Source organism: Hypanus sabinus, chromosome 15 (genome assembly GCF_030144855.1).
Source record: "Hypanus sabinus isolate sHypSab1 chromosome 15, sHypSab1.hap1, whole genome shotgun sequence".
In the NCBI taxonomy this organism is placed as follows: domain Eukaryota; kingdom Metazoa; phylum Chordata; class Chondrichthyes; order Myliobatiformes; family Dasyatidae; genus Hypanus; species Hypanus sabinus.
In genome coordinates, this window is record NC_082720.1 from 48633669 (window position 1) to 48653899 (window position 20231).

Below are 20231 nucleotides of genomic sequence, written 5' to 3' on the forward strand. Positions count from 1 at the left end.
CTGGCACTTGGCGGGGTTGATGGTAAGACCGTACTCACTCAGTCGGGCGCAGAGTTGACGGAGGTGGGACAGTTGCTCCTGACGACTGCTGCTGGCTATGAGGATGTCGTCCAAATAGATGAACGCGAAGTCCAGGTCCCGTCCCACCACGTCCATTAACCGCTGGAACGTCTGTGCGGCATTCTTCAGGCCGAACAGCATGCGGAGGAACTCGAAAAGGCCAAACGGGGTGATGAGAGCCGTTTTGGGGACATCGTCAGGATGCATCAGGATTTGATGGTACCCTTGGACGAGGTCTACCTTGGAGAAGATCCGTGCGCCGTGCAGGTTTGCTGCAAAGTCCTGAATGTGCGGCACAGGGTAGCGGTCCGGTGTGGTAGCCTCGTTCAGCCTGCGATAGTCACCGCACGGTCTCCAGCCTCCCGTCGCTTTGGGCACCATGTGCAGGGGGGAGGCCCATGGGCTGTCGGACCGCGGATGATCCCCAATTCCTCCATCCTCTGGAACTCCTCCTTCGCCAGTCGGAGCTTGTCCGGGGGAAGCCACCGAGCGCGGGCGTGGAGGGGTGGTCCCTGGGTCGGGATGTGGTGCTATATGCCATGTCGGGGCATGGCCGCTGTGAACTGCGGTGCCAGAACCGAAGGGAAATCCGCCAGGACCCTGGTGAAGTCGTTGACGGACAGCGTGACGGAGACGAGGTGAGGGGCTGGCAACTGGGCTGCACCCAGGGAGAACGTCTGAAAGGTCTCGGCGTGGACCAGTCTCTTCCTGGGCAGGTCGACCAGTAGGCTGTGAGCCCGCAAAAAATCCGCACCCAGAAGCGGTTGGGCTACGGCGGCCAGTGTAAAGTCCCACGTGAACTGGCTGGAGCCGAACTGTAGCAGCACCTGACGGGTGCCATAGATCCTTACTGTGCTGCCGTTCACAGCCCTCGGGGGGGACCCGGTGCCCTGCTGCGGGTGTTGTAACTCGTCGGAGGTAAAACGCTGATCTCGGCACCAGTATCGACCAAAAACCAGCGTCCCGATCTTCTATCCCACACATACAGGAGGCTATCCCAATGGCCAGCCGCCATAGCCATCAGCGGTGGCTGGCCCTGGCGTTTCCCGGGAACTTGCAGGGCGGGCGACAACGGCGGGCTTCTGTGCCCCACCGTTGGCGGTAGAAGCACCAGTGTTCCTTGGGCTGGGGGTTGGCGGGCACAGAGCTTTGGAGCCTCTGCGCCACGGGGGGCAGGTTGAGGGAGGCTTAAAAGTGAGGCTGAGGATTTCGAATAAAGTTTTTCCTTCACAACCCCACATCACAGTCCCCAGAGCCAATCTGTGCTCTGAGTTCATCCACTTTACATGTTAATCCTCATATGTTGAAATAAATGGGATTTAAATAAGTATTCCTCTCCCTCTTGCTGGCTAATGCTTTCTCACAGGACTTGCTTCTGCTCAGTGTTACCCCCCCCCCCCCCAACCGATCATCTAGTTCAAACCCTCTCGTGTAGCAGTAACAAGTTTCCCTGCAAGAATATTGTCCCTTCTGCAATTAAGTGCAACCTTTCCATTTGTACACGTTGCCTCTACCAGAAGAGGTCCCAATGGTGAAAGAACCTGAATCTCTGACCCCTGCACCAGCTCCTCAGTCATATATTCATCAAGCCTATTCTTCTATTCCTCATCTCGCTGACAAGTGGTGCCGGGAATAATCCGGAGGTCACCTCCACTCAAGGTCCTGCTTCTTAACTTTGTACCTGATTCCCTGTACTCATTCTGCAGGATATCTTTCCTTGCTCTGCCTGTGTCGTTTGTACCAGCATGGACAACAAGCTCTGCCTCTTCACCCTCCCTCTTGAGAATGTTCTGCACCCACTCAGAGACATCCTTGACCCTGGCACAGAGGAGGCAACACACCATCCTGGTGTCCCTTTGGCAGCCACAGAATCTCTTGCCACAGAGACCCCTCCCACTCTCACTTGCTACGCATCTCCCATCACTGTCACTCTGTCAAACTGAGCCTCAGCGCCAGAGATTTGTCTAGTGTGTTAGTCTCTGAAAGAAGGTCCCTCTCAACTGTTTACAGAGGCACATCTGTTAGGGGAATGACTACACACTTCCTACTCCTGGTGGCCGCCCATCTATCAGAAGCCTGTGCTTTGGGTAAATCTCATCTAAGCCATCCTCAGACCCCCCCAGAAGCTGCAGCAGGGTGCACTTCCCAGAGATAGGGTCATGAGGGAGACCGTGAGGTTCCCTGACCTCCCACAGCTTGCAGGAGCGTTCTGTTATCCGAACCACCATACTGCCTACACTGAGTAAACTGCTAAGGATGGATAAGAAACTTTTAAAACCCTGATCACCTGTTCCTCCCTGCAGAAGCCTTTCTAGGCAAAGCTTCAAGTCTCCACTTTTACACTGGCCCATTCTCACAATGACCACTCGAAAATGACTACCCCACTTAAGCTTGCGTTTTTTTGTTATTATTGGATAGAATCCCCTCCAGTTAGCTAATTTCTTTAATGCAAAAAATGCAGAGCATTTCATCACATTCCTGTCAAGCTTGATGGATAGTAGAAAGGCTTTGAGAAGTGAAGTACTGTAGGTCACTCATCGCAGAAAATGCAGAATTGAACCTGCTGTAATAGCCACAGTATAATGTCCAGTTAAGTTTCTAACCAAGTGTCAATCCAAATTGTGTGGATGCCTGAAGATTCTCCAAAGCTCTCGATGATAAAACATCAAGGTACCTTTGCTGGGGATGGCTGTTGCCTGGTATGGTACACTTGTTACCTGCTACATATAGGTTCATGCCTAAAGGTTGCTCAGGTCTTGATGTAAGAACTAACTTTGCTTCTTTGACGAGTTGCAAATTGATTTGATTGTTGCACAATCAGCAGTAAACAACTCCCCCTTGGACCTTACAGAAGGATATTAAAAGAATGAAAGTAGTTGGACCAATGACATTGCAGTGATGTCTTTGTGCTGTAATTGAAATTCCAGCAAATATAGATACCTTCTGCTGTGTTACAATACGATCTCAGCCATATTTGAAGGGTTTTCATTAATTCCTATTGACTATAATTTTACTAAGGCGTCTTGATACTGTACTTGTTCAAATGCAGTCTTGGAGTCGTGGAGTGTTACTCAAAACTCATCTCAGGAATTCAGGTCTCTTGTCATGTTTGGATCAAGTCTATATTTAGTTCTGGCGTAGAGAGATCTTGGCAAAACTCAAACTGGCCATCATTTAACAATTTATTAGTGAGTAGGAGTTCCTTTATAGCATAATTAAGTCCTCTTCTGTTTCTTTGTTTATGATTTGCTGGTGAATGGATCACAGGGTGTTAATCAGATGGTTCAATTTGTCTTGCTTTTTTGAGGATAGGGTGTATCTGGACTGTTTTCCAGATGGTTAGGTAAATATCATCATTGTAGTTGTAACAGTCTAGAAATGAGGCTAATTCTGGTGCATTCAGCTTCAGGCTGTAGCCAGAATGTTGGCTGGCTCATTTTTCCTTAATTTCAGTATCTCATATATTTGTTTAGTGGTGTAGCAATAAATCTGCATTCTCTCGGAATGTGATTCTGTAAAAACTTCAGTGAGCCAAATTCAGCAACACTTAATGAATGTAACTTTATAGATAAACCCCGAACAGCAACCTGCTGACTATTTAAAGTGTTCTGCATATAGTTTTAGGATACTTGCAGCAATGTTTGAGGAAGTGAAGTTAAACAGAGCAACCAGTTTCCATATTTAACAGGCCAAATTATGTTCGATCAAGTCATCTCAAGACTTATCTCATTAGTTATTTAATTTCTTTGTGCCTTTTTTTTAACCAACAACAACATTTAAATAAATGGAGGGCAATCGTTTTAGAACAGGGAAAATGGATTCTTAGTGAGCAACTCTATTAAACAGTTTATCCCCTTAACCAAAGTGGTATTCAAATATGTACATTAACAGTGGAAAAACAGAGACGGGGGTGTATCAGAGAGGATAAATGCAGTACCCCAGAAAAAGAGGCATTAAGAAATGGAATGGAAAGATTAGGAAAGTGACAGAAAAAAACGAGGAGGTAAATTAACCACCATCTTTCTGTGCCTCATCAAGTAATTGAAGGGATGCTTTTTCAGAAGAGTAATCTGATCAACACAATCATGACTAGCCTCAGCATTTCCCTTCCCAGCACCTGGGTACTTCCCCAATGGTGGTGAGTGTACATCAAAGACCCTTTCATTGGGAAAAACTATTCCATCTGGGAAACGCAGATTCAATGAACTTTATATCTTACCCCTTGTGTAAACATTTTGTGATATATTAATTGTTTCATACCTTTGTGGGGAAAAAAGTATTCAGAACGCTAGGCGTGCACTTACATGGTAAAAGTACATTAATGCATTATAATTTCCTTTGCCAAGAGCTAAAATATCTTTTTATCCATAAGTAATTTTGTTTATCAAACTAAACAGATATTTTGTTCATTAATTAATAACTTGTACTATTATGTAACTTCACTGAGAAATTATCCTTTGGAAAAATGAAATATTGGGTAAGTGAAGGAGTTTGTGTTGCATGCCACAGTGTGAAGTGATACACCGCACTGCCGTTTGTGGTTTTATTTAACCATCTTAATAACAAGTGAACATACAAACAAATGAAGGTTATCAATCCCACTGAAATCAAAAAACCTGCAGATGCTGAAACAAAGCAGGTTAGACAGCATCCTTGGAAAGAGAGTGAATTAACACATAAAGCCAAAAATACTTTGTCAGAACTGGGAAGGAGATTGAAGTTGTGGAGAAAGTGAGGGAACTGTATGACAAATGGACATACTTGTGACAGGGTGATGCCAGGATTGTTGTGGGGATATATTGTTAGGTTATCCAGTCATTCAGGAGGTGATAAGGCAGACAAAGTTGAATAATATATTGCAAATAGCAGGGCTGTGGGGTGTCCGCAGTCGCCATGCTGTAGTGGAAAGGGAAAAGCTCTTCCATGGTAATGCAGCAGAAATAGCCAGCTCTGAAATAAACATGGAACACAAACTGCCCAATGCTAGAGAATTCAGTATTGACTCCAGAGGCTGTAAATGTGTTATTTCTGAACCACGTTATAACACTCCCACAGGTCACAGAAAGATCAGAGTGGGAGTGTGACAGAGCGTTAAAATAGCTTGGAACTGGAAGGTCAAAATCCCTCCAGCAAAGTGGTTGCCCTATCTGCATTTGGTTTCTCCAGTGGTATAGGCCTGCAAATCTTTCCCAAGGTTCTTTGTGTTACACAGAAAACAGTACTACAGACTAACGTACTGATTGTCTGAAAAAGGCTATGTACAACACACTTGACAGAATTTTAAAAAACGGCATTATTCCATGAGTTTTTGTCAACACATTCTGCATCATTGCTTTATTGTTTGGTGTGTGAAGATATAAATTTTCCCATCCCTTAACAACTACCGATCTCACATTGTCTCGGATTCAAAATCACTATATCTATCTCAAATTCTAAAAGGAAGGTTCCTCACTTTTCCAGATTAAGTTCTACCTGGATTAGTGTTGCATGGTCTTTTAGCTTGTCCTTGTCATTTTGTGGTCCCATCTACATTGCTTACTCGAACTCTTAACTTCATGTATTCCTCCTTTTTATAATAAATACATATACAGTACATGCTTGAAAGCAGATGAGGCAATCCAGATCCCTCAGCAGCATTCATTAATTTCCCTTAAATCTGCTATTTGTTTCCTAATCAAGTGAAAGAAATGTTATTCTGCACATAATGTAACATTGTTTCTGTGTCACTGGGCAGCAAGAAGGAAAACTTGTTTTATTTCCAAGTTCTAGCAGCCTCATCTTGTTGATGACAAATAATTAGCATAGAGTGTCCAGAAAGGATGGTTGAATGAGGAATTGAGTAAAATATGCATTAATCCACTGAAATTATTTTATTTTAGGGCCTTCCTGGATCAAAAGGAGAAAAGGTAGAATAATGTTTATTTTTTTAAAACCTCTTGGTTTATTCAGTGCTTTAAAATCTTGATATTTTTGTTTTCTAATAAAGCTATTTTTAAATATTCATCATTGAAATGCTTTTAGTATGATGATCCATTCTTGCTTAACGTTTTGGGATAAAATGTGCTACCAGTAGAGAAAAGATATGTAGCTGCTTATCTGTTAGTACACCAAAAATAGATGATTTTTCAGAGAATGTCAGAATTGAACAGAAAAATCTGCGAGAATTTTGCAATGTTGGACTGAACTTCAGACCTCACCTTTGCTCCCTTTCTGCTACACCATTGTTATGAAGAAAGCCTGTAGGATTCACCATGTAGTCCAGCCAAGGTTAATTATTCAGCCTCACTCACATATTACCTGCTGAATACAATATTGCAACTTCAGTGAACTTGCTGGTATAAATCAGCTGCTATATTTCCTGCATTGCAATGAAGCCTACATTTCATTGGGCTCTTTGGGTCATCTGGAAAGGAGAATCAAAACTTTTATTTAAATTCAATTTTTTCCCCTTTCCCTTATTTTGCTATTATCATTAAAATAAGTTGCAATTATTTAGACAAATAAGATTAATCTTGACAAATAAATTCAGACTTACAGCCGGGTACAATAATCGACTTTGATGTTTCGATCCTTTTTCAAGATTCATCTTGTTTAATTTTTTAAAAGTTTTCAATAGATTAAATATTCTTGAAGTAACATTTGTCTCACCCAAGAATCAGGCACCACCATCTGCAGCAGGACAGGATAGAACTGCCTAACCTTCACATTCATTAGCATTACCGTCAGCAAATTCCATCAACATCTAAGTGTGACTTGACAACTAGCCACTTGAGTGTGGTAGCTCCAAGAGCAGGTTAAGTACTGATTTTGTAGTAAGTACTTCATCTGACTCCTGAAATTCTTTCTTCCATTTGAAAGATGGTAATCATAGTCAGATGATATTATCTTTACTGGTCTAGATAAGTACTTTCCAAAACACTCAAGAAACTCAAAAGCACCTAGACTGCAGCAGCCTACTTGATCACTACTGCGTCCACCATCCTGAACATTCAGTCTCACTAACCCTGGGGTTTTGTTCTGTAGCATGTACCATCAACAAAGCGTGATGCATCAATGTACCTGTGTACAGTATCTTCAACAGGATGTCCCAGATATGCTACTTCTAGCAAGTGGGTGGACAAGGCCAGCAGGTGCAAGAAATGCTGCCACCTGGAAGTTTTCATTCAAGTCACACACTATCTTCACTTGGAAGTATATTTCCGGTTGCTGGGTCAAATGCTAAAACACCCTACCCTTATGTATTGTGGGAGTCAGCTTCATTTTAGAGACTCTGGTAGTTCACCGCCACCTTTTAAAGGACAATTGGAAAATACGAGATATTAATGCCATCCAAGTCACAAGTGAATAAACACAAGTAGCCATTCATCCCACCACTAACTAAACTGTTCTTTCTCTTTCCCCAGGGCTCATTTTTCCTTCCTTTGGCCATTCAGTCCTAGGGCTTTTACTATTACATCTGGTTGTACTACTTTTCCTAACCACAAAATGTTGCGGAACAAAAAGAATTGTACCATAGTGCCAGCATTGGTTGGTTACGAACATTTCTGCCACTTGTCCAGTCCCTCCATATGATTGACATCCATCATTACTGATACATTCCAGCAAACCTCATCTTCGCATAAGTGTAAAGGCCAGAATTAAATGCCACACTCCAAATGAACCCTAACTGATGTCTTTGCTTAATTTCCTTGCATTTGTACTTTAATCTTCAAATAATAAATCAAAGAGCCTCATTTCCTCTTTTAACAGCACTTCCATCTTGTCCTGCAAGATTCAAAGATTTGTGTGCATTATACCCCTAGGGTTCTCTTTTAAAATATTATCGTTCAGCTCATGTTGCCTCTCCTTATTCTATTGCCCAATATGTAATACTTGTTTAGTGCTAATTCTTTACTAATTTCGTTTTGTTATGTAGGGTGATCAAGGTTACACTGGACCTGCTGGTCCTCCAGGTCCAACAGGTTCTGCAGGAGTCTCAGGAAAAGATGGCCCACGTGGATTTCCAGGAGCTCCCGTAAGAAAGTTTATTACCTATCATGTGACACTGCAGATATAGACTATGAAGCACATTTTATGTAATTAATTTTCTTACTTGTCAGATTTCACTTTGAATGGTTAACAAATAATAACAATTTTGGGTGTTACATTTTCCTGACAGATGGTGACAAAAGCGACTGATAATTAACGTTACTACTTGAAACTTTTCCAATTTTGTAGTTCAGTGCAGTAAGTAGCCTATTTTGTGCCAGTGCTGTAGACCAATTTTTCACATTTATCTATAGTCATTAAATAATAATTTTGACCAGTTTTGATAGGTGATGCATAGAATCCAGGTTATATAAGACATGAGTTCTAGGCCTGTAAATAACTGAAATGATTTTGCAACAGTTTTGACTAACAAACCTAGGGAAAGTGGTTGGGGATTGGAGAGAGTGGTGCAGTGGTAGAAAGGTGAAGGATAAGTGCATTATGACAGCAAGGTATTACGCAGAAATTTGCATGATTTTGAAGAAGGATCTAGTGCTTTCCTGGAGTATATGACGAATAAACTCCTCTCTGGCTAGAAGCTTGAGAAGTGTTCATTCAGGCATGATGTTCTTTCTCTCACCCTTCAGTATCTGCTCATTAATAAAAAGGTATTTGTCTCTGTTAATGAATGCTCTAGCTGGTTTTCCGGCACCTGATACCAAAACGTATGAGTCAATTTTGCTCTGGATGTGAGGCAGGCCTGCCATTGATACAATGGCTAAAGTTTTCTTGCATTAGTAGAGAAGGTGAACATTTAAGAACAGGTATTTTGGCAGTGATTTAAGGACTAGGGAGATGTATCTGTAATCCCTAAAATTATTTTGGGAAGACCAAATGCAGAAGTTCTGCAAAGACTTAGGCTGTCACATATGGATGGCCCTGATCTCTGTGGGTAGAATATCCCAAAAAGTTGCTGCAGGGACTGAAACTGTTTCCTTTGGCCCAACAGACTGATAGCTCTACAATGAGGCAACCTCATCTGCCTTCCAACAGGGCTAGTGGCTGCTCTACACTGAGTCTTATCCTGCAAATCTTCTTTCATTCAAATTAACCCAGTAATAATGGAAGCAAACTGATGGTGAAAAGGCTAGAAAGTTAGAAATGCGTGAAATTGAGACAGCAAAGTCCCCTGGATAATCAGAACTACAAATAAATGTTGGTGATCCACTTGCCTGCAACTGGGTATCCATTATTTACAGCCCAATATCTTAGTGCTCAACTGCCCCTTCAGATTGTTCTTTTGGTCTCTGGCTCACAGAGCAGTCTGGTTGGGACGACAGTGTGCAGGAGTGTGCATCCCACGTACACTTCAGTTCAGATGATTGGGCAGAGTTAAAATCTGTCTACTATAAATAGCATAATTTTAGACCATAAGACAGATGATCAGAATTAAACCATTCAGCCCATCGATTCTACTCCATCATCTCATCATTGTCTCATATCCCATTCTCCTGCCCTTTCACCGTAACCTTTCTGGCACTGACTAATCAAGAACCTAACAATCTCCACCTTAAATACACCCAATGACCTGGCCTCCACTGCTGCCTCTGGTAACAAATTCCATGGATTCACCACCATCTAGGATCCTCTTCTTATCCTTTCTAAATGGGCATCCCTCTGTTTTGAGACTTTGTCCCCTAGTCCTAGACTTACCCCACCATAGGAAGCATTCTCCCCGGATCCACTCTCTCTAGGCCTTTCAACGTTCGATAGGTTTCAATGAGGTTCTCCTCATTCTTTTAAATTACAGTGACTAAAGTCCCAAAGCCATCAATCGTTCCTTATACAATAAGCCTTTCATTCCCACAATCATTTTCTGAACCCCCTCCAATGTCAGCACATCCTTTCCAAATAAGGAGCCCAAAACTGCTCAGAATACTCGAAGTGAGGCTTCGCCAGTGACTTATAATGCCTCAGCATTATGTCCTTGTGTTTATATTCTAGTCCTCCTTATGAGTGTTAACATTACATTTGTCTTCCTCTCCTCCAACTCAAACAGTAATTTAACTTTTAGAGAATCCTGCGTGCCTTGGATTTCTGAGTTTTCTCCTCATTTAGAAAACAGTCTATGTTTTTATTCCTTCTACCAAAGTGCATGACCATGCACTTTCTGACAATATATTCCATCTGCTACAGCTTTGCCCATTCTTCTAATTTGTCCAAGTCCTTCTGCAGCCTCTCTGCTTCCTCAACACTATCCACCTCTCCACCTATCTTTGTATCATCCACAAACTTGGCCACAAAACCATCAATTCCGTCGTCCAAATTATTGACATACAAGATAAAAACAAGTGATCCCAACACCAACCAATGCAGAACACCACTAGTCACTAGCAGCTAATCAGAAAAGGCTCCCTTTATTCCCACACTTTGCCTCCTGCAAATCAGCCAATGCTTTATCCATGCCAGTATCTTTCCTGTAATACATGGGCTCCTATCTTGTTAAGCAGACATGTGTTGCAGCTTGTCAAACACCTTCTGAAAATCTAAATACACAACATTCACCGATTTTCTTTTGTCTATCCTGTTTGTTATTTCCTCAAAAAATTTGAACAGATTTGTCAAGCGAGGTTTTCCCTTAAAGAAACTATACTGACTTTGGCTTATTTTATCAAGCGCTTCCACATACCCCAAAACCACATCCCTAACAATCAACTCCCAACCAGTGAGATCAGGCTAACTGGCCTACAACTTCCTTTCTTCTGCCTCCCTCCCTTCTTGAAAAGTGGAGTGAGCTTTGCAATTTTATGTCTTGCATGCCATACTGTATTTGTTTTCATGAACTTTCATTTCAGTAAGTCCACACATCTGAATCATATTTTACAGAGGCATCCTGCAGAAATGATATAATATAATTATCATCACGATCCTTTGGAAGTTTGTTAACTGAATGAAACAATCTGTTCTTGAAGGACTTGTTGACTGGTCACAGCGAAGCCTAAATTAAATGCAGACTTGTTTGTTTTGTGGCTAATTCTATTTCCCTTCCAGCTTTCAAGACTATTTTGAAAGTTCTTGCAGAGGTATTGCAAATTTATTCAAAGCTGATTTGTAAAAGCCATTAAATCAAACCAAACACGTACAATCTTTCAAGTTTATGCTTTGCAATGTAAGCACATTAAAACTGCGTTTATATGATTTTTCAAGGGTTGCAAATATTTAGCCTCCATTACAACTTTGTACTGTTTGCCTGTGACCTAAATCTCCCTAAATCTTTCCTACCCATGTACCTGTCCAAGAGCCTAGTATATGTTGCTATTGTACCTGCCTCAACCACTCCCGCTGACAGCTCGTTCCATGTATACCGACCCTCTGTGTGACAAAACTTTCCTTCAGGTCCATTTTAAATTTTTCTCTTCTTACGTTAAAACTATGCCATCTAGTTCTTTTTTTATTCCCCAATCTTTTGGAAAGGACTTATCTATGCCCCTCATGATTTTATCCACCTCTATAAAGTCACCCATCAGTCTCATATGCTCCAAATAAAGTCGTAGCTTTCCCTATAGCTCAGGCTATTGAGTCCTGGCAGCGTTCTCATACATCTTCTTTGCACCCTTTTCAGCTCTGTGATGGTCATCAAAACTCTACACAATGTTCCAGGGCAGCCTGACCAACATCTTTTACCACAGCAACATAATATCCTATCTTTAATACTCAGTGCCCTGACTGAGGGAAGCCAGCATGCCGAGTTCTTCTTTCAACAATCTGTCTGCCAGTGATGGCACTTTCAACAAGCAAAGCACTTGTACTCCTAGATTCCTCTTCTATAACATTCCCCCGATCCCTACCATTCCCACCCTGGTTTGACTTCCAAAGATGCAACACCTTGCATTTATCTGAATTGAACTCTATGTGCCATTCCTCAGCCCACTTAAATAGCTACCAAGATCAATTTTTGGTATCCTTCTCCACCGTCTATGACATCATCTATTTTAATGTCGTCTGCAAACCTGCAAGCATGACTTGTTAAACCTCATCCAAATCATCTATATAAATAAAAGAAAGCAATGAGCATAGCACTGATCCCTGTGGCACATTACTAGTCACAGGGCTCCCGTCTGAACAATAACCTTCCACCATCACCGTTGGCTTACATAAAGTCAATTATGTATCCACTTAGCCAGCTCTCCCTGGATCCCCTGTGATCTAACATTCTAGACGAGCTTCCAAAGGGGACCTTGTTAAAATTCTTGCTGAAGTCCATATAGATAATATCCACCGTCCCCTGTCCTGTCCTCGCTAATCTGCTTATTTGCCTCTTTCAAGAAATGCTCAACAGATTTGTGAGACACTATTTCCTCAATCTGGACAGCATGCCTTATGAGAATAGGTTGAGTGAACTCGGCCTTTTCTCCTTGGAGCAACAGAGGATGAGAGGTGACCTGATAGAGGTGTATAAGATGATGAGAGACACTGATCGTGTGGATAGCCAGAGGCTTTTTTCCCAGGGCTGAAATGGCTAACACGAGGGGACGCAGTTTTAAGGTGCTTGGAAGTAGGTACAGAGGGGATGTCAGGGGTACATTTTTCACACAGAGAGTGGTAGGTGCATGGAATGGATTGCCAGTGATGGTGGTGGGGGCAGATACAATAGGGTCTTTTAACAAACTCTTGGATAGGTCCATGGAGCTTAGAAAACTAGAGGGCTATGCAGTAGTGAATTTCTAGGCAGTTTCTAGAGCAGGTTACAGGGTCAGCACAACATTGTGGGCTGAAGGGCCTGTAATGTGCTGTAGATACCTACGTTCTATGTAGACACGACGCCATGCTGAATATCCACAATTAGTCCTTGTTCTATCCAAATGCGGGTAGATCCTGTTCCTCAGAATTGCCGCCAGAAACTTACCCACCACTGATGTCAGGTTCATCGGCCCGTAGTTCACTATTTTGACTTGGTTGTTCTTCTTAAACAATGGTGCCTTATTAGCCACCCTCCAGTCATCCAGAAGGTCATTTGTGGTTAAAGCTGATACAAATATCTGTGATAATTCTTCCCCAATTTCTTCCTTAGCTTCTCATCAGGTCTGAGGATGATCTGGTCGGGCCTTGGGGATTTATACACTTTAACGTGCCTTAAGACTGCCAATATCTTGTCTTTGCTCATTCATATCGGTGCAAGACATCATGGCTCTTTGCCTCAACTCCTTAACTTCCATGGTCTCCTCCACCGTAAAAACTGATGGAAAAATTCATTCATCTGATCTATCTTCTGCACCTGCACATCCATATGGAAATGCTGGTCCTTAGGGGCACCTACTCTCTCCCTAGCCACCCTCCTACACTTAATTTACCTGTGGAATCTCATGGGATTTTCCTTGACCTTGTCTTTGCACCCTGATGATTTCCCCCTTGGGTGTACAATTTCCTTCTAATTGTATGGATGAAGGTTTCAACAAGTTGGCTGGAATCTGAGTTGGGGGCAGGGAGTGGAAATAGAGAGTCTTTGTCATGTTGGATGGAAGTTTAGCTTGGAACAAGGTGGAATGCCAGAGTGCCTTAAACAGTGACCGAAGAGAGAATTTGTGCTAGAGACCAACCTGTGGATATTTAGCCAGGTAGCAATGCAGCCCATTCACAAATAATTCTGGGTTAAGTAGTCCAAATTCACTGCAATAAGAAGTGTAAGAAATATAGAGCTGAGTTGCAGTTAACATGCATTGGGAAGCTACCAACATCAATGAATCGTTGTTGAAACTGTGGTGTGCCAGTTACAACAGCACTTGGGGTGGGGATCATTGTCAGGTGTCGAGGAGATATTAGGGCAGAAAATCAGAAGACTGTTCAAGGAGCACCTTAAAAAAGGAAAAATGAGCTTTAAAAAAAACCCAGGCACAGAATTCCAGAGATCTGCATCAAAGCATGAGCACCTACAGAGGGGCAGCTTGAAGCTTATCCAAATGGATGATTCATCATGATGTGCCTTGTGGATGGCGAGGGAGACAGGGAATATTTCCCACATGCTGCTGTAGTGGCAGTACGTGGTTGGTCTGTAACTTTAGTGGTTAATGGTATGCCCAGTCCTTCCTCCAGGGGATTGTTGGTGTGAGGCGCAGAGATGTCAATATCAGAGGCTAATCACAAAGGTCTGATTAAGATTAAGATAAACCTTGGTTGTATTAATTCTCCAGGTTTTTAAATATTCATGTCTCCTTCCAAATTGGCACACTTGTCTCAAAGTTAAACAACTACACTTTAGATTAGGGAACTGAAGAGTAGGTAATCAGCAAATCAGGAAAAATGCACTGTAATTCCAATCCTGAATGAACATTCAAGGAAACTTGGATGGAATGTTAACTAATAGAATCACCAAATATGCTTTTTATTAAAAATGTAGTAACCATAATTCTCCACATTGACTTTTGATCTCTCAATCTGTCTGATCAATGACCTTTCATTTATTTGCAATTTGCAAATGCAAATGCATTGCAGTCTCTCTGTAACTGTGACACTACCTTCTGCATTCTGTGTGCTTTCTTTCGCGCTAACGCAATGTCATTTTGCCTGAATGATCTGTCTAGATGACATGTAAACAAAAGCATTTCACTGTATCTCAGTACATGTAACAATAATAAACATTACCAATCACAAACATCAAGATAAGCATTAGAATAAAACAAAATATCAAAAGAATTACGTACTTCAAAACATAACTTGCTCTGGTGCCTATCATGTCCGACAACACAGTTAACTCCAATGCTGTTGGAAGGGCATCAGCCTGAAATGTCAACTCTATTTCCCTCCACAGATGCTGCATGAATTGCTAAGTTCCTGTAGCATTTTGCTGTAGATTTCCAGCGTCTGCAGGATCTCTTGTGTTTATGGACACACAGTTAAATGGTTTTCTTTTGATTTTTTTTATACCATTGTTAGGTTTTATTTCAGTTTCACCCGTCACTTCTGCTTTGGTGTCTCAGAAGCCTCGGCTTTAACTTCATGGTTTTGCCCAGCAGAGCCAAATGCAGTTACTGATTGTGCATGGGTCTTAACTTTGTGTAATGAGCACCATTTTTCATTAGCTTTATGAATGTAAAATGGAAAATGTCTCATGTATTCTGTAGAGAGTTATGTCATCAACTGTTCTAAAGATACTTGTGAGTTTTAATTATCCTCCAAAATTTCATATTTAAGTCTAAAAATGTGCTTCAAATATAAGATATAAAACTCTAGAGGGAGGTACCAGAAGTTCACCAGACCAATACTCGAGTTGGCGATATTGCCTAATGAATTGAGATTAGGTTTGCTGGTTAGAATTCAAAAGTATGAAAGAGGAACCAAATGAAAATTACAGAACTCTAAAAGAGCTAGACATATCAGGATAAAACTAAAGGGCAATATTTGGGATATAATATATTATCTTGGACTAAAAATGACCTGAAAGCCTTCTGAGAATTTTGCACTACATATCCACTGGTTTCCCTTCATGTATTCGATCAGTTATAACCTCAAACAAAAACTCCAAAGAGATGCCGATGGTGATTGCCTTCCAGAAATCAATGTCTAATTTATTGAGAGAGCCAGCATGGTAACAGGACGTTCTAGCCCAATGAGCCCGTGCCACCCGAATTACTTCCATGTGACCAATTATCCTCGTTCCTTTGGAATTTGGGAGGAAATCAGGGTGCCCGGAGGAAATCCATGGGGTCAGGGGAAGAATGTACAGACAGATGTGGAGTTGAGCCCGGGTCACTGTGCTGTAACTGCATCATACTAACCGCTACGCTACCTTGCTGCCAAGTTGATCTGTCTATCTTGTTGCTATTTTCCAAGTGTTCTGTATACTCTTGCGTGCCAATTTCCCACCAGTGAAGGATACTGATGAGTGCTCACCAATATAGCACTATATATCGAGAGGCATCATGACACCACTGTTTATCCAAAATTCTGATGCAAGGTGTGCTCCAACCCCTGTTCCACTGGGAGCCTGGTTGAGGGCTCGGCCGTTACCAGCTGCAATTGGAAGATTAAGTGCTCTGATTACTGCAAGGCTCAGTCGAAGTGAGGCACTGAGGTAATGTCCAAAGGCTGCCTGTGATCTGATCTAAAGGCGAGACTCCTCAGGGTTTAGCTGTGGGTTCCGCGCTGCACCCTGGCCAGCATGTGAGTGTGCGCTCCATGCATTGACAGATCACCCCGATCCTGCAGTCTGCCTTGTAACCAGAATCAGGTTTATTATCAATGACGTATGTCATGAAATTTGTTATTTTGTACAGTGCAAGACATAAAAAACTATTATAAGTTATAATAAGAAATTAAATAAACAAATAGTGCAAAAGAGGAAGAGTGAGGTAGTGTTCATGGACCATTCAGAAATCTGATGGTGGAGGGGAAGAAACTGTTCCTCAAATGTTGAGTGTGCATCTTCAGGCTCCTGTACCTCTCCCTAATATTAGCAATGAGAAGAGGACGTGCCCTGGATGGTGACGGTCCTTAATAATGGATGCTGCCTTCTGAAGATTCCTTGATGTTGGGGAAGTTTGTACCGGTGATGGAGCTGGCTTGAGTCTGCAATCTCTGGCTGGGTAAGGTAGAAGCTGTGGCCTTGCCCTCCCTTTGTGCTCACCCCAGTGACCACTGGTCAACATGTGACCAAAGTTTTCGGGCTCTGACTGCCTGCCCAACAGTAGCAGCCTCTGTACAGTGATCCAGTGGCTCACTGCATTCCAAGCCCTGAGAGGATGAGGTCACTGTTTCACTATGGCAGGAGCACTGGCAGAGGATTCACGCACTGGAGCACACAGCGAGTAAACATTTTCTGGAAGTATGAGTGAGGTGAGTATGTACCGATGGGTGCCTGTACTCTGTCAGGTTGTTCTTTAACTACAGCAGCCTGTTTCTTAGGAAGGAGTTGTTTACTGTCAAAGCTTAGACTGATGCCAATATTTTCTTTCTGTTTCATCCCCTGTTTTATTAGCTACATATTTACCATCGCAGGCGGAAAGGAGTAGGTAGATATGATGCTCCTTTCCTAGAAGGACATACATTGCATTTTAAGACAAGCTGGCAACCTCCATGGCAAACTTACACAGAAGCGTAAGTTACCAGGCCTATTCACAGTTTGCCGTGGTGTAATCTGAACCAGCAGTGGTGTATAAACCACTACATTCCTGTGGTAAAATGCCATTAACAGTGAATAGAAGATTAAACTGCCTTGTATTTCCTTGTGCAGGATTATTAAAAATGTGCAGTTGTCTCACTTTACTGGCTCTCCGTTTCTGAGCAATTCTGCCTAAGATTCCATTTCATGCTTCCTTACTCAGTCACATATTTTCCATGTAGTTTGCTTGCCGCAGCAATATTTGAAAAGTAATAGCAATCTTTAATATAGTTAATTTACTGTTTAATTTAATTTGCCCACTTATCCCTGAGTGACTGGTTCCTTCAAGAATGCTGGGGCAGTGAGCAAATCATTCCATAGCTTAGGCAGAGAGCTTGTGTTGAAAATTACAAATACACAGAATCACAAGATTGGTCTTGCCCAAGAAAGATGTTAAATTCACTTTTTATTGCCTCTTTAAATACTGTAAAAATTTTGCAATTTTGCCTTGTATGTATGCTGAATATTATTTTACAGACATTTTCCTTACATTCTCACTACTTTATTCTGCTGAAAGATAAGTTCTGGAATCCCCCTTGCTTGCTATTCTTTCAATCCAACAGGACTTATCAGAATGTTTTTGATTTAATGAGTATTTAAAAAGTTCAGCTGCCCACAGTTAGCCTTTGTCATAATGAAATGTTTGTGCTCTTGGATCCAATGCAGCGATTTTCAGGTAAATAAAATGCAGCTGTGTAGAATTAGTCTGTATCTCTGAAATGTTTACTTGAGGAGTTCTCGCAATGAACTTACAGTAGTTTAGGGAGAATATGTTCAGAAATCAATTTAAAATAGGCGAGTGAAGCATAAAAGTACATTCTGTAATATTCTATATTGTACCACAGGGTGGGCATTGCAATAAATTTTCCAACCATTTTTCTACTGTCTCAGCAATGGCACCTTATAAATTTTGTTAATATGTTTGACGACATAAGTCCAGCCTACAACATTAGGTTGGCAGACAGTGTGAGACTAAAATTAAGCTTTGTGTTCTGAACTAAAGGAACTGGAGAACAGAAGATGGTAACAGTAGTCCTTTTGTGAAAAGCAAAACCTGCAGCTTCACAGTGCTGTGGAAGCACTGGATGTCATTGGTGGTGGGGAGAATGTGATTTACAAAGATTGACTCAGATGTGCTTCTAATTGAAAGCAAAAGGGCCATGAAATTTGGGATAATCACCAGCCAGGCTATCATGAAATATTAGTACATGCCATTCAGGCTACATTCCATGCATGCATTAAAGAGGCTGAGATTTGTTGTAGTAAGCATTCTGATAGCGTTTTCACAAGAAATTTTAAACAAAGGGATACAGAACCTGGGTTTGCAGTAGAAAGGATCAAGACAAAGGATACAAGTGAACTATCCTATCATTGTAATGGCAGGGGCTTCCAACTCATTAATGTGCATCTAGTGTCAGTACATTATGCAGATCTGTTCCTCCTACCTCACCACCTGCTATTGCTCTGGTCCTCTATTTCCTTTTTGGAGTCAATAAAAAAAAACCCTGCATTCCTGATTCATGAGTATTCTTACTCAGTTCACTGCAGATATAAGACCCATAAGATATAGGAGCAGAATCAGGCCATTTGGCCCATTGAGTCAGTTCTGCCATTTCATCATGGCTGATCCAATATTCCTTTCACTCCAATCTGCCTTCTCCGCATATCCCTTTTCTAACCTGATCAATCAAGAATCTATCAACCTCTGCCTTAAATATACATAAAGACCTGGCTTCCACAGCTTCCTGTGGCAAAGAATTCCACAGATTCACCACTTCTAGCTAAAGAAATTCGTCTGCATCGCCATTCTAAAATGATGCCCCTGTATCCTGAGGCTGTGTCCTCTGGTGTAAGGCTCTCCCACCAAAGAAAACATCCCCTCCACATCCACTTTATCAAGAATTTTCACCGTTCGACAGGTTTCAATGAGATCACCCCTCATTCTTCTGAATTCCAGTGAATACAGGCCAGAGCCATCAAATCCTGGGATGATTTTCATGATCCTCCTTTGAACCCTCTCCAGTTTCAGTGCTTTCTTTCTAAGAGAAGGGGCCCAAAACTGTTCACGATACTCCAAGTGAAGCCTCATCGGTGCTTTATAAAGCCTCAACATTATCTCCTTTCTTTTATATTCTAGTCCTCTTGAAAATGAATGCTACCATTGCATTTGCCTTCCTCACCACAGACTCAACCTTCAAATTAACCTTTAGGGAATCCTGCAATAAGACTCCCAAGTCCCTCTGTGCCTCAGTCTTTTGTATTTTTTTCTTCATTTAGAAAATAGTCAAGCCTTTCATTTCTTCTACCAACCGTATACTTCCTGAAATTGTATTCCATTGCCACTTCTTTGCACAGTTTCCTAATCTATCCAGGTATCAGAATCAGATTTAATATCACCAGACTATGTTGTGAAATTTAGTGGTAGCAGTATATACTTATTACAATTGATTTACATATATATACACATATATGTGTATTAAACAGTTAAATTAAAAATAGTGCAAAAACAGAAGTAGTGAAAGGGTAGTGAGGTAGAAAAAGTGGGATCTCCCAGTAGCAACCCATTTTAATTCCACTTCCCATTTCCATCCAGCCATGTCAGTCCATGGCCTCCCCTGCTGTCACAATGAAGCCACACTGAGGTTGGAGGAGCAACACCTTATATTATATTCTAAGTAGCCTCCAACCTGATGGCACGAACATCAATTTCTCGAACTTCTGGTAATGCCCTCCCCTTCACCAGTCCCAATCTCTTTTATCCTCACTCACTTTATCGCCTTACCTGCTCATCACCTCTCTCTGGTGCTCCTCCCCCTCTTCTCTCTTCTGAGGCCTCCTGTCCTCTCCTATCAGATTCTTCCTTCTCCAGCCCTTTATCTCTTTTACCAATCAACTCCCTAGCTCTTTACTTCACCCCTCCCACTCCCATTTCACCTGTCACCTTGTGTTTCTTCCTCCCCTCTTACTCTAACTCCTCACCTTTGTTTCTCTAGTCCCTGTGAAGAGTTTCAGCCAAAATGTCAACTGTTCTCTTTTCCATAGACGCAGT

The 20231-nt window shown here is 41.9% G+C and overlaps 1 protein-coding gene across 6 annotated transcripts in view; it reads left to right on the plus strand.

Moving 5' to 3' along the window:
- LOC132405494 (collagen alpha-1(XXIII) chain-like) overlaps positions 1-20231 on the plus strand; it is a 146221-nt gene that overhangs the window by 85096 nt on the left and 40894 nt on the right. For all 6 annotated transcript variants that reach the window (XR_009515896.1, XM_059990353.1, XM_059990350.1 and 3 more), the window contains 2 exons: positions 5940-5966; positions 7976-8074. Coding sequence is in view for 5 of the 6 variants with exons in the window: in XM_059990353.1 (XP_059846336.1) it covers positions 5940-5966; positions 7976-8074 (126 nt within the window). In the remaining variant the exon portion in view is untranslated. The remainder of the gene's footprint in view (positions 1-5939; positions 5967-7975; positions 8075-20231) is intronic.